Genomic DNA, 12,755 nt, shown 5'->3' with positions numbered 1-12,755 from the left:
TACAAAACTACATTATAATATAAAATAATTATAGTACTCAAAAACTAAGTATGGTCTTCATCCATCCTTTGGTCTAAGGAATTGTATTTGATGTTGATGCCAGTTCTGCAGAGAAGGGACACCTAATGCATGCTGATAAACTGGTGAAGTGGATGAAATACTTCAAAAGAAAAACAGTAATTCAGTTAGTTTTCTCCTATATTTTGAAGATGGGGCTACATTAAGCCTTTTCTTTACTCACCTGCCTTCTTAGCAGTGTTATATAGTTCCACTGTTGGAAGAAATCATGGGAATACTCATGTAGATTGTCTGTAACTTCCTCATCTCCATGTTGTCTAGACACCAGCAATAGTATATTCATGCCTCCAGAACATCTAAACTTCCCTTGACTAGAAAGCCTGAATGAGGTAGTAGAACAGAGGAGTCTGTTTTCCCTTTCAAAGTTCCTTCTTTGCTGGTGGCTAAGTACAGTATGGTAATGAATACCAAAGCAGTGTTATATTTTACAGCACAGATCCCAAATTCATGGTGCAGGGGAAAGGGGAGATGGTGTTATTTATTCCAATGTCATCGACTAAAAATAGCATTTGCAGTTATGAGAGATTAATAAAGTAATCTTGAAAAATACTATGGCATATACATTGTCCTCTCATTGATATTTTATTTTCAGCACGAATGTACTTAGCAAGCATTCTGGCAGTTGAATAAGGCACAACTGAAACTTCTGTGAGAAAGGCATGAAATTAGTCCATATTTCTTGGCACTGTCTGCCTTGCTAGGTTATAAAGCCAAGTAACCTAACTTTTTCTGTTTCAGGCATCCTGTGTTTTTTTCACACTCTTCTTTCTTCAGTGGTAAAGATGAAGGACACTCCCATCACCTTCCTCAATTACTGGGTGGTCAGGGTATTTTCTGGGAGTGGGGATTGTGGTATTAAATTGTTTTGAATGAAGAGAGCTAATATCTAAATCTGCTATTCTTGGCTAAATTTTCTTTAGGCTTGTTCTTGTCAACTGTTTTTAAAGGGGGAGGGAAGAGTGGCAGATTAGGCTGTTTAGTCTAACATTTTCCAGAGAAAGAAATATGTGTGTGAATGGGGAGAGGGAGCACTTCTTTGCTCCTTTTCTTTGCCTTGCTGTTGCAACTATAATACAGTACCTGTATTTTTTCTGACTGCTTTTCCTTGCTTGAATGTATAGTTTATTGCAACTGTGACTTGAGAGAGGGAGTGGGGAAAAAACCTGCCTCCTCTGAAATAACCTGGACAAAATATTTCCTCAGACATTTGTATTAAAGGACACGGTCTCTACATTCTAGGAGCATCACAGCCAAATAGGGATGTCAGGATTCCCTTGATTAGTGGAATTGGTGAAATGTAAATAAAAATTGGTCAGTAGGTATAGCCCAATACCCCATAAAGAAAAGTTGGACAGTAGCCACATGGCATCTTCTACCTGCTTGGCTTCACTTGTCCTAAAACTGGGAGATGGAGAGTCTTGCGTGGTTTCTCCCCACCACTTTCTAATGCACACACACTACCACATTGCATCTGAGGTATCTGCTGGCTCTTTCTCCTGGGTGTTTTTTGGGCTTTATTTTGGCATCTCCTACAAACAGTTGTCTATGGTATGGACACATCTGGCAGTACTGCTTGGTGAGCCGCTCTGGCTTGTGGGATGATACTTGAAGAGTTCTGTGTTAATCTGTTGTGCAAAGGAAGATGTTCTATTGCAGTTTTTCCATGACTCAGAAAAACAAAGAAACCCAAAAGGTCACACGGTGGTGTGTGATTTGTTTTATGGGCTCATTCAATATTGCCATTCTGCATTTAGTCTGACCACAGTGAGTCAACTGGATTGGATTGACTCAGCCAAAGTACAGGACTTGCACAATAGTAGGACTTCATTCATTCAAAATTCCCTTGCTAATGCACATCAAAGAGATGAAATTAGGTATGGAATGTAGATTTCTTTTTAAGGGGGAGTGCCGTTATACTTGTACATGTAAAATCAGTTTGAAGTGGGCTTGGGCACCTCAGTATTTGTATGGATCTTGCCTAAGTGTTTTACTACCGTGAACTTCCATTAGTCAGGCAAATAAACCCACTTTCAGGAAAGGATACAGAAATTGGCTTGTACATTTAAGCTTTCTTATGTTGACTTGGCTGGATCTACTTGGATGCTTTGTCAGTGAGTATCCTAAATTGCTGCACAAACAGCAGGAAGCCAGAAGTTGTAAGGTGGAGAAATTGCAGGTAACTGTCACATGGTACCCAACGTCCTAAAATCAGCTGCTTGAATAATTATGTGACAGCTTCCTATGGCTTCGCAGGGTAACTTGTATGCTTTGGCACTAAAAAGCCAAGCGCCAGCATTTTTCACCTTAAAGCTGTACTGCGTCTGCGGAGCCAGCTTTGGAGAGCTGCTCCCCGGCCCTGCCATGACTAACTTCAGGCTTCCTCTCTGCTGTGCTGCCGAGCCAGCTGTCCATGAAGAGACTTAACGTTTCAAGGAGGGGCTGGATGCAGCTCAGCACCAAGCGCGGCTGTCCCTTGGCTGGTGCAGACAGGCGGATGAAAGGCGCGGGCCGCCCTGCAGCATCGCTCCGAAGCGACAGGGCCCGGGGGTGGCAGCACGGGGGGCGGGGAGGGGAAAAGCCGCCCTCAGCCTCCGCCTCAGGCCGCGGTTCTCCCCCAGGCCTGCCCTCGCCCGAAGGCCCAGCTCCAAGAGCCGGGGCGTGAGGTGAGCGTGTGGGGGCGGGAAGGCCGTCCTTCGCCCCGGCGGCGCCTCAGGGCCCCGGTCTCTGATTCTTCGCCGCCCGGTTCGCCTCGCCGGGCCAGGCCCCTCCTGCGGGAACGGGTAGGGCAGGTTCCTCGGCAGGACTACGCCTCCCGGCGTGCCCCGCGGGGGGCCACGGCCGCGCGGAGCATGCCGGGAGCGCGGCGCCTCAGCCCCCAGCGGCACCGCCGCCTCCATGTTCTTCCCCTCCCGCCGGCGCGACACCGCCCGCTCTTCCCGTGGGGGGGTGGGGCCTCGTCCCGCTGAGCGACTTCCGCGCTGCCCAATCAGCACTTCGGTGGCGGGGGTTGTAACCACTGAGAGGCGCGAAGGGGCGGGCCTCGGCCGGCAGCCGGGTAGGTAGCGGTAGTGGTGGTTGCCGGAGAGAGGCCGGGAGCGGCGACGGCCGAGGGAGGGCGCGAGCCCCGTTTAAAGGGCCAGCGAGCTCGCGCGCAAGTTGTGAGGAGTATAGCGGCTACCGGCTCGGTGCTGCCCAGGGGCTCGGCCGGGAGCCCCCCCCTCCGGACGGCGGGGCCGGGGGGCCAGCAGCGGCATGGAGCAGGCAGCGCCTAAGAGGTAACGACCATCCCTGGCGGCCCCTTCCGGGGGCGGCACGGCCGGCGTGAGGCCTTGGGCCGGCGGGGAGCCGGAGGGGAGAGCGGGCGGGCGGTCTCGCCCGCCGCTCTTTCCCCCCCCGGCTCCCCGCCGGCCTCGGGAGGGCTCCTGGGCTGTGAGGGGGGGCGGTGGCGGCGGGACAACGGCGGGGCCTGAGGGGTTGTGTTGTGGAAGATCTTCTGTGTGTGGGGGTGTGTGGGGGGTGGGTGTCTCCGAAATAACCGTCCTGGCTAAACGTCCGGTTGGGGGTAAACCCTTAGGGGCTGCTTGAATTACAAGAGGAACATTTTAATGGGAAACGGGGGAAACTATCGCAGAGAAGAGTCTTTCGTGGCCTGGGTTTGGGTATCTGTGCACTTTATAGTTCAGGTCTATAGAAGAAACCGACTTAAGTAGTTGTTCTTATCTTTCCACATTCTAAAGTGCCCTTGTGTCCCGCTGGCGGAGGGATGCTTGTGGGGGTGAGTGTTGCATAGTTGCAATTGCAAATTAGGGAGTGGGAAGAGGCAAAAATCAAGAGCATTCCCACAGTATATGTATTTCCTGAAATACATAGGATATCTGGTCATATTAATTACTACGTGGGGTTGGAGTTTTTTGAGCGTTTATGATTGGACTTCTTTTGTGCACGTGTAATGATGTGAAACCATAAGCTTTTTCTTTAAATGTGATGCTGTCATTTCAATGCACAAAATAATTTTGCTTTATTTGTATGTATATATTTAAATTGGAACAGTCCTTTCTTGGATCTAGTTATATACTACGTAGATTGCAGTTGTGTGGTATACAGAATGTAGTGACACAATTTACATACATACTGTCTTAGAGCTCCAAGTAGTTTACTCTTGCTTCCTGTTAATGAAAAATCTAGGAACTGCACAATATAAATTTATGGCAGAAGATAATAAATCAACTTTTACATTCCACTTTAAAACATATACATTTAAAACCTTTAAAATTCTTTAAATTAGCTTCCTGTGGGATGACAGGGCTTGGGAAGAACGTGATCTTGAACTTCTATTTTTTTTTTCCTCCAGTAATGCATCGAGTAACAGTATCTACTACTGAAAACTTTGACCAAGAATTGATTAGTAGTTGTTATGCAGAGTAGTTTTAGCAGGCAACAAAACGGTATCTACTACTGAAAACTTTGACCAAGAATTGATTATGTGGAGTGTTTTTAGCAGGCAATGGTGGGAGGACGGACAGGCCTACACTGTAGTTTCAGACTGACAGTACTGCATTTCTCAAATAAAGGAAGTAGAAGAGGCACCAGCAAGGGTTTGGGGGAAGAAATGAGAAACTCTGAGGAATAATCAGTGTTACCAGCACCAGTGCAAAGCCTGGAATGTTGTGATATCAAATTGAAAATGAAACTTGAAGTTAGCATAATCTACAAGATACAAGAGTGTGTGTTGTGGGTATGTGTGTGGTTTTTTTTTTGTTTGTTTGTTTGTTTGTTTTTTAAGATTTGGGATTTGCTGTAACTGTTGCCTAGCTGGAGGTGTGTGAAAGTGGGGAGCTGTTTAAATTCTTAGATTCAGTTAAGAAGAACTAGAAAGCTGATGAGAGAACTTCTAAACTCTATGGCATGTTTTTACACTTTCCATGTTTGTTGAAGCTTATTTCTGGAAATTTAAATGTGATGAGAACTTAACGGACTTAATCCTTTGGTGGAAGGGAAGATTTGAACTCAGTTTTTCATAAGATGTCAATGTTTGCAGCCTGTGCATATATATTCCCTTTATCCATTGTTTTTTTACAGTTTCTGATTGGCATTCCCAACTCTTCTGCTAGGCCACCCCCTTTTTCTGCAAGTCTAGAAGGAGTACAGACTACTTCTTGTGGGCTGATATATTTTGATGCCTGCTTTGGATGCAGTAGTGGCTTGGGATGGACACACCATGTTGACTTGGCAAAATATATGTGAGCACTAGACTTCTTTACTTTGGTGCCCACTGACCACAGGAGTGGTTACCGACAGTGTTCTATTGCCCTGATATCTGTAGTGTGAGACATTTGTCTAGAGGTAGCAAGAATTTCATGTGAACACTTCCAAGCTGCATGGATGTCCCAGAGTCCCAGTGTTCTTTCACGGGTATGGAGCACTTACATTCCCCCTTTCCCTGTGAAGGAACACAGTTGTGTGTTGTGTATATCTTTAAAACAGCCCTTCAGAAAGTAGCAGTGATGATGCCCAAGTGACAGGCTAGGCCACGGTGGCTTTTAAATGGGCATGCTGTCAAAATCACTAGCTTTTCTTGTTTGATCAATATGCTGCAACAGTGACAAACAACTTCTAAGGAGGAGTCCTTTGCAGAACAATTTTGTTTACTTTTTAAAATAAATTAGAGTAGGTGTTCTGACTTGGTAGCGAACAATTTGTATAGTAGTTGACACACTGTTTTCTTGCATCTGAATTTCTAACTGTATTTCAGATGTGCTTTATAGTAATTTTCTTCACTAAAAAGGATATTCGCTCTTGAAATAGTCAGTTACAAAAATTGCCTGACTCTTGTAATTTTCACATGTTGTTATTGTTGCATTTTTCTGTATATATTGATATACTCAAGCATGAGGAGATTGCATACAAGTGAAAAGGAAAGTAGCTAGAAACACAATTCTGTCAAATTAATACTTTTTAATCTTGCCTATTTCCTGCACAATGGTGGTAAATTAAAGGCTTCTTAACAAGCATGGAACATGTTAATCAATGTTTTCCAGTCCTTTCCTTAAACTCAGGCAGTTTAATTTTCACTGAAATTTAAGTTTTGTGGGAAGGGGAAGACTTGTTTTTAAAGTATGAACTGTCTGTGAAAAATAAGCTAGTTTTAATTATTGTGTCAATGGGCATGTAAGGTCACATGGATGACAATTGTCAAGTTCCTCCTGAAAATGATGGGACAAAAGTGTAAGTTTGCTTGGGTTTTATTGGTAGAAAGCTAAATGTAAGTACACAATATAACAACATAAACTTAAACTTACTTCTACTTCTGTGAAAGGTGTAAAGCAGTGTAAATGTTTTAAGCCTTTTGTATTTCCCCTCTATTTCTGATGACTGCAGTGATTTCTCTTACTAACTTCGCTTTTAATATATCAGTATAATTGATCCCAGCCATTCTTTTTAAATGTTTCAATGTGGTAGTTCTTCTGCAAAATAAACCGCATATATTCATGTTTCATGGAGCAGCTGTCCAGTGTTCCATAACTCATGACAGTAATTGATGGACTTCTATTCTTTAGTCCTGCTTTATTTTTCTTTGTTAGCTTTCATGGTTTTTCTATGCCTACCTCTCTAGCACATTACCAGTTTATTTTGTAAAGTCTGCATGCAATGACCATAGGACACTAAACTCATACTTTGTGTTTTAATGGTGGGGGCGGGGAGGAATGAACATATCTCTTGCTCTCAAGTCCCAATTCACATTTTACCAATCTTTATGGTATTGGTCATCTTGGGTGCCTCTCACTGTTTCTAGATTTTTCTGTGTTTGGTTATGTGGAGTTCTGCTGACGTACTCCATGATGTGCAAGATTCTGGTTATGCTAAGTATGAAAGTTTTCTGACATCGCTGGATATATAAAAGTACAGTTCTCTGCTAGAATGTATTTTTCTTGTTTAAGAGGCTAGGTATTATGCAGAGTTAAACCTGCTTGGAACAAGAAAATCCTTTTGACAACTCTTACTGTCCCAGAATTGTAGTTCAGTTAGTTCTCCTGCTTTCAGGAACAGTGTTCCTGGAAAACTAATGAAATAGCCTATTGTCACTACATGATGATTTTCTAGAGCAAACAAAAGCAGAATGGTTTTCTCCCCAGGTTTTACACTTGTCTTCTACACATCTCCTTTAGACTTTCTTACATATATATATCTAATGTATGGTGCTTATCCTGTGGCCAGAATAAAACAGTGCCTGAATTTGCTGATTTGTTCTCTTTTAAATGCTTGTGTCATGAAAGTAGAGGACCCATGAGGGAGAGGAATGAGACACCTTCTTTCTCTCTGACGGTTTTTGAGCCCTTTGTCTCTTCAGTTGTGCCTTCTGCCCCACCCCCCTCATATTTCTAGTCATGCCTTTGCAGATAGGTATTTTGCTGGGAGCTCATAGTATTCACTTGCCATGTAGAATGCCTTAATGCTTTAAAAAAAGCAGTGGTCTTTCTGAAATGCTTGGCTCTGTATGTCTTATCTTGCCCATTTTTGAAGTGTGGGTAGTAGGATGCACATTCACACAAACTCCTGATTAAGAAGCTGATTTTTGATGTCTTAGATGTGTTTCTCTTTCCCAAGCTTTAGTTGCTTGCTTTTAACCAATATCATAAGATAATATTTCTAGTCTTTTCTTCTTATATTCTACTTAGTGCTTTACAGCAGGTTACAATGGTTGTCTTCCTCCTCCTTGCTTCTCCTGAAGTTTTCATAAACACTTTCTTCATTGCAACCCTTTCAAGGTATATTGCATGCTGTTCTGTAGTTAGAGAACAGGAAATTCTATTAAACCTCTAGAAACACACACCATTAAGCAGCTGGAGTCATTAGGATCTTTCTATGGTTGAAAGGACTGTGGTGTTAATACTGTCACTCGAACAGTGGACCAAGCATCTGTACTCTTATAATATATTTGTGGAAGAGTGTGAAGCACTCTGAGCAGTGTGTTTGGTGAAGAAATTCCTGAGGTTGACATATCTTTCTTCCTCTAAATAGGTTTAGTATCTAGCTGCCTTAGTGTTAAGTATTAGTTGGTCTCATAACATGATTGACAGAGTTGGATAATGTGAAAATAGTTTTAAAACTACAGAATACTTATTTGTTTGGCCTCCAGGTTGCCTCTTAAGTATTCCAGGTAATCTGTTATTTGACAGTGACACTGGTTTTGATCAGTTTATGGCTGTTCATGACTGTTTCCCTAGCTCTTCCCAAGCACGCCGAGTGCCTTGGAGTTAGTGGTGCTGCTGAATGGAACCCTTTGGTATGGATATATTTTATTTTTTTTTTTTGTTCTTCTCACTTTAGCATGTATTGCTCCTTTGAGCAGGTGGAAGTGTTCTCTTCTTAGACCTTTTTTGGTTGAGGTTACTGTATGTTTTCCCTTTTCTTGCAGTTACTAAAAAGTTCAGTCCCTCCACTGTTCTGTTGAGTATATCTTCTGTTATGCAGCTCTTCAATCAAGTGAGAGACTCGGCTAATGGTCGTGTGTTTTATTTTTTGAGGCTCTGCTGGTATCATAAGCATACCGTGCATGCTTTTTGTTGGTGGAAAGCAGAGGATGATTGCAGTAACTTACTCTGTGAATGCTGCCTTTAAAGCTGCAGATAACCTGATCAAAGGGGTGTGTGTGAAGAATTTGAAACAAAAGAAGCAAAATGAATGATTTGTTTCTTTAATACTTGCCTGCAAAATATTTTTTTTCCCCCCTCTTCCTTTTACTTGTCTCAACTTAGGCTTGTCCAGTAACTAAATATATGCTTCCCTGCAAGATTTAAGTTGTATTTTTCTGCTTTCTAGTCTCTAAGAAGCAGGGAGATGGTGAAAAAGAAAGCAGAGTTGTTATGTGGTCCTGTGTTTGATTTGTAGGCCACTTTTGCAGACTTTATTTAGCTGCTCTCATTTGAGTGTTTTGCTGTTTTTCTTCGTGTTTAGGAGTTGTGCCTTCCTCTGCTGTGGAGATTTTCATTCTCCATTAAACACACATGCTTTCCAGCTTCCTGCCTGTTCACTGTAGCAAACTGTATGGTCTTTACAGCAGTTCATGTATTTCCTTACTGATTGGGGATGCTTTTATATTCATATAATTGCTACGTCTGTGAAATATTTCTTTGATATATAAATGTGTACACCCTCCCACACCCCCCCTTGCTTTCCTTGTTCATCACTAATCCATACGACCTGTGTGCTTATACAATTACTTTAAATTTTTGTCTTTACTTAGATGGTTTGCAGTAACAAGGTTCTTCTTGTTCAGGAATTCCTTCATCAGTCATTTCACTTTATTATTTTTATTAGTGCTGTATATATCAGAATTGCATCTCTCAATATGAAGGAGTTTCTTTTGAACGCTGTTTTTCCAATGCTAGATTTGACAGTCTTTTCTGTTTGTGCCCTCCTCCCTCCCCCTATTTTGTATTCATTTCCAGGACGGTGTCACAGGATAACGTATTTTCCATAAGTTCTCAATGATCTGCTGTGCGTCAGTTTCTTTTTTTTTTTTCCTTGTTCCTCCTCTTGCATATGGAATACATTGTCTATATCTAACACTACAGCACCTGCTATTCTTCAGCTCATCTTCTACTTTAATAGTACCCTTGGCTATCATATAGAGTTAACTTGTTATTTCAGTCTTGCAGCAAAATTTCCTATAACTTTTAGGCTGAAGGATTTACATGTTGCAGCCACCCGGTCTCACCACAATGTGTGCGTGGTTATATTTTCCTGTGCTGTGTTTGGTGTCACTTCCATCACAAGGTTGCAGCCAAATTGTGTTCTGAAATATGACAGGAGTCTGGGGGGCTGGATGGATGGGAATGCTGGAGAACAGGGGAAAGGCAAGGACTGCTTGTAAAGGAGAAAAGAGTGAGTTGAGTGAATTGGAAGTGCTGGGAGAAATAGTAGGGTAATACTGAGTGATTTGGGACTGTGTGAGAGAGAGCTGGAGGGCAAAATATGGTGGTGATATGCAATTAGAGATTTTGTTGCACCTTTCCCTATGTACATTCACAAAGATGCAAAAGACTGTCCCAATAGCTCTTAGAGTACTCAGCTCTAGGAATTTCAGTGTTCTGCTACCACCTGTGAAGATGAGCTGCTACCATATGCTCCCAGAGTCATCTTGACTCTGGATTGTGCTTTTAATGTGATATAATTCACTGGCTTATGAGTCATATAATTTAGAAAGTGGGTACTTCATGTGAGTGAAAGATTGGTTTATACTTTCTCGGATAATAACGCAGTATACTCCAGGCAGTAATGAGCATGTGTTTGCATGCTGCCTGCTTTTTGATGAAAGGTAAGCTTTATTGTATTCTTTGGCTGTTTCTACTTTAGCAAAGGAAGTGGTTTGGAGAGTGAATTGGTCCCATACTGCTTTGAATTGAGTAAATGTTAGCGGGAAAGTGATAATGACAATAATTGTATGCGATGGTTGATTAAAATTTTATTACTGAACTTGAATTAGGCATTTTATTTTCATTGGAATATGTCTGTCTTTATAATCTTTTTTTCTGTCTGCTCACTTGTATGAAAATTTGCTTGAGTTCTGTGTCTTCCCCCAAACAAATGAACAAATAACTTTTGTCTGTCTTTTAGCAAACTGAAAAAGCTAAGTGAAGATAGTTTAACTAAGCAGCCTGAAGAAGTCTTTGATGTTCTGGAGAAACTTGGTGAAGGGTAAGTGCAGCTATTTACAAGGGGATGGGATCAGAGGGAAACTGTATATAAAGCATGTGTTGAATATTAAGTTACAGAGAGAGTGACTGTAAATGCCCTAAGGAATGCTTCTCTAGACAACTTTTAATAATAAAGCAAATGCATGCATCAGTAGACTTCCATGCTTCTCCAAATATATTTATGCTTTTTTTGGTGCCCCTTGTTCATTAAGGCAGCAAAAGTGCTCATGCCTGTACTGGAGTTAGATACACTACATCTTGACAAAGATTCACTCTTCAGAGGCATGTCTTTCCTGAGGTCCTGATAGAATCGAATTTTTTTGCAACCTGAAAAAACTCTCCAACTTCTGCATGAACATATGGCTTCTGTGACTTTTAAAAGTTTCTGCATAATGGAAATGAGAAGCAGTTTATCTTGTTTAAAAAAAATGCCTTCTTTTATTTTTAGGTCTTATGGTAGTGTGTTTAAAGCAATACACAAGGAGTCCGGACAAGTTGTGGCAATTAAGCAGGTCCCCGTGGAGTCAGATCTTCAAGAAATAATTAAAGAAATCTCTATAATGCAACAATGTGACAGGTAGGTATGACAATTCTGCTTTCTTTCTAAAAGTCTACGTGAAAATGTATTTGTACTTGTGAATATAGCTGAAATATATGCAGCTGCAAATTTTTTATGTGGAAAATTAAAGCAGTCTGTGTTGGGCAATTTACTTAGAGGAACCACTTTGCGGACCTCCTCCTATCCTTAGCTTGTGTTGAAGGAAGTACAAATAGTGTACATCACACAAACTGTTGAAAGAATAAGTACTTGCCTCTGCTTAGAATTCTCCATGCTTGCTTTACTTTACTTGCACTGGCAAGCCTGAAGGTTAATATTTCTTGTAAATGTCTTGGGCCTTGTGAATTCAGAGTTACCTGTTTCAGAATATTGATAAAGATGTTTCTAGCACAAGATTAATGGCTAGCAGTTAACTTCCAAAGTGGTATTCTACTGGTTGCCTTTTTCATGCAGGAATATACCTTTTTAAGAGTGAACAATCTTCTAACAGTTCTGAAGAAGGACTGTTACCTTACACTTGTTCACAAATGAGATATCTTATTGCCAGTATTGTAGGAATGGAAGCCTTAATGTCCAGTTTCTGCAACAATGCAGAAATTACTTTGCACTTCCTCTCTTCTATAGAGTTATCAGGTTTTTATTTGTATATTTTTGGGGATAATCTTTTAAGGTTTTGGCTGTAACTTCAAAGTCAGATTTACTAGAGTGAGTCTTTATTCATGTCTGATCAATGGTACAAGAATCTATTGTTTGTGACCTGAAGTACAAACAGGAAAGCTCTGCACTCTAGTTAGGTGAAACTTGCTTTAAAGTATTGATTGCTTTAGTCATTAACTTGGTGAATTGTATTGCAGCAAATGGTCTGTTACTTTGCAGTTTTGTTTGTGCTTTTGTGGTGTGCCAGTGTTGCCAAGTTCTGTCTTTAAATGAAAAATTTGCTCTTGTTTGGCAATGAGCAGTTACTCATCCCAGATTAAAAGATAATCCTTTTAATGCAGTCTGAATTCATACAGGTTCGTTACTGAATGTTTTGCTCAGGTGTTACATGGAGCTTGATGGTACTGCTCCACAGCATCTTGTCTTACGGGGTCATGAAGGAGGAGAGAAGGTTCAAATATTTATCCTTAAATATAGGGGTAGAGACCTCGGAGTACGTTGTATCTAGTACATGAGAATGCAGCTGTTCTTCGAACTTCTTTAGAGCCTCTGCCCGAAAACCCTGAATTGAGTATTTGTGAGCTATGAACACACTGGACCTTGTAATGTGTTCCCTTCTGGCATTGACAATTCTGAATGCTAGAAGCTCGTTAAACGTGTAGGCAGGGGAATGGGAGGAAAAGGAAGGATTTACAATTCTCCCCCCCCCCCCCCCCCGCATTCCATGAAGATGTGTGATAAGGTTATTTTGGGTAATACTAAAA

At 41.6% G+C, this 12,755-nt stretch overlaps 1 protein-coding gene across 1 annotated transcript in view; it reads left to right on the top strand.

Annotated features, from left to right (window-relative positions):
* Window positions 1–3,188: 3,188 nt before the first annotated feature.
* Window positions 3,189–12,755, top strand: part of STK3 (serine/threonine kinase 3) — a gene marked incomplete at its 3' end in the record, with an annotated part of 140,307 nt that continues 130,740 nt past the window's right edge. Inside the window, exons 1-3 of the mRNA XM_082479525.1 lie at window positions 3,189–3,353; window positions 10,696–10,776; window positions 11,224–11,352. Coding sequence (XP_082335651.1) covers window positions 3,331–3,353; window positions 10,696–10,776; window positions 11,224–11,352 — 233 coding nt within the window. The 5' untranslated portion in view covers window positions 3,189–3,330. The remainder of the gene's footprint in view (window positions 3,354–10,695; window positions 10,777–11,223; window positions 11,353–12,755) is intronic.

Source organism: Vanellus vanellus (assembly GCF_965231255.1).
Source record: "Vanellus vanellus genome assembly, chromosome: 2".
Taxonomy (NCBI): Eukaryota; Metazoa; Chordata; class Aves; order Charadriiformes; family Charadriidae; genus Vanellus; species Vanellus vanellus.
The sequence above is the reverse complement of the archived record's forward strand: the minus strand, read 5'-3'. Positions and strand labels throughout refer to the sequence as shown.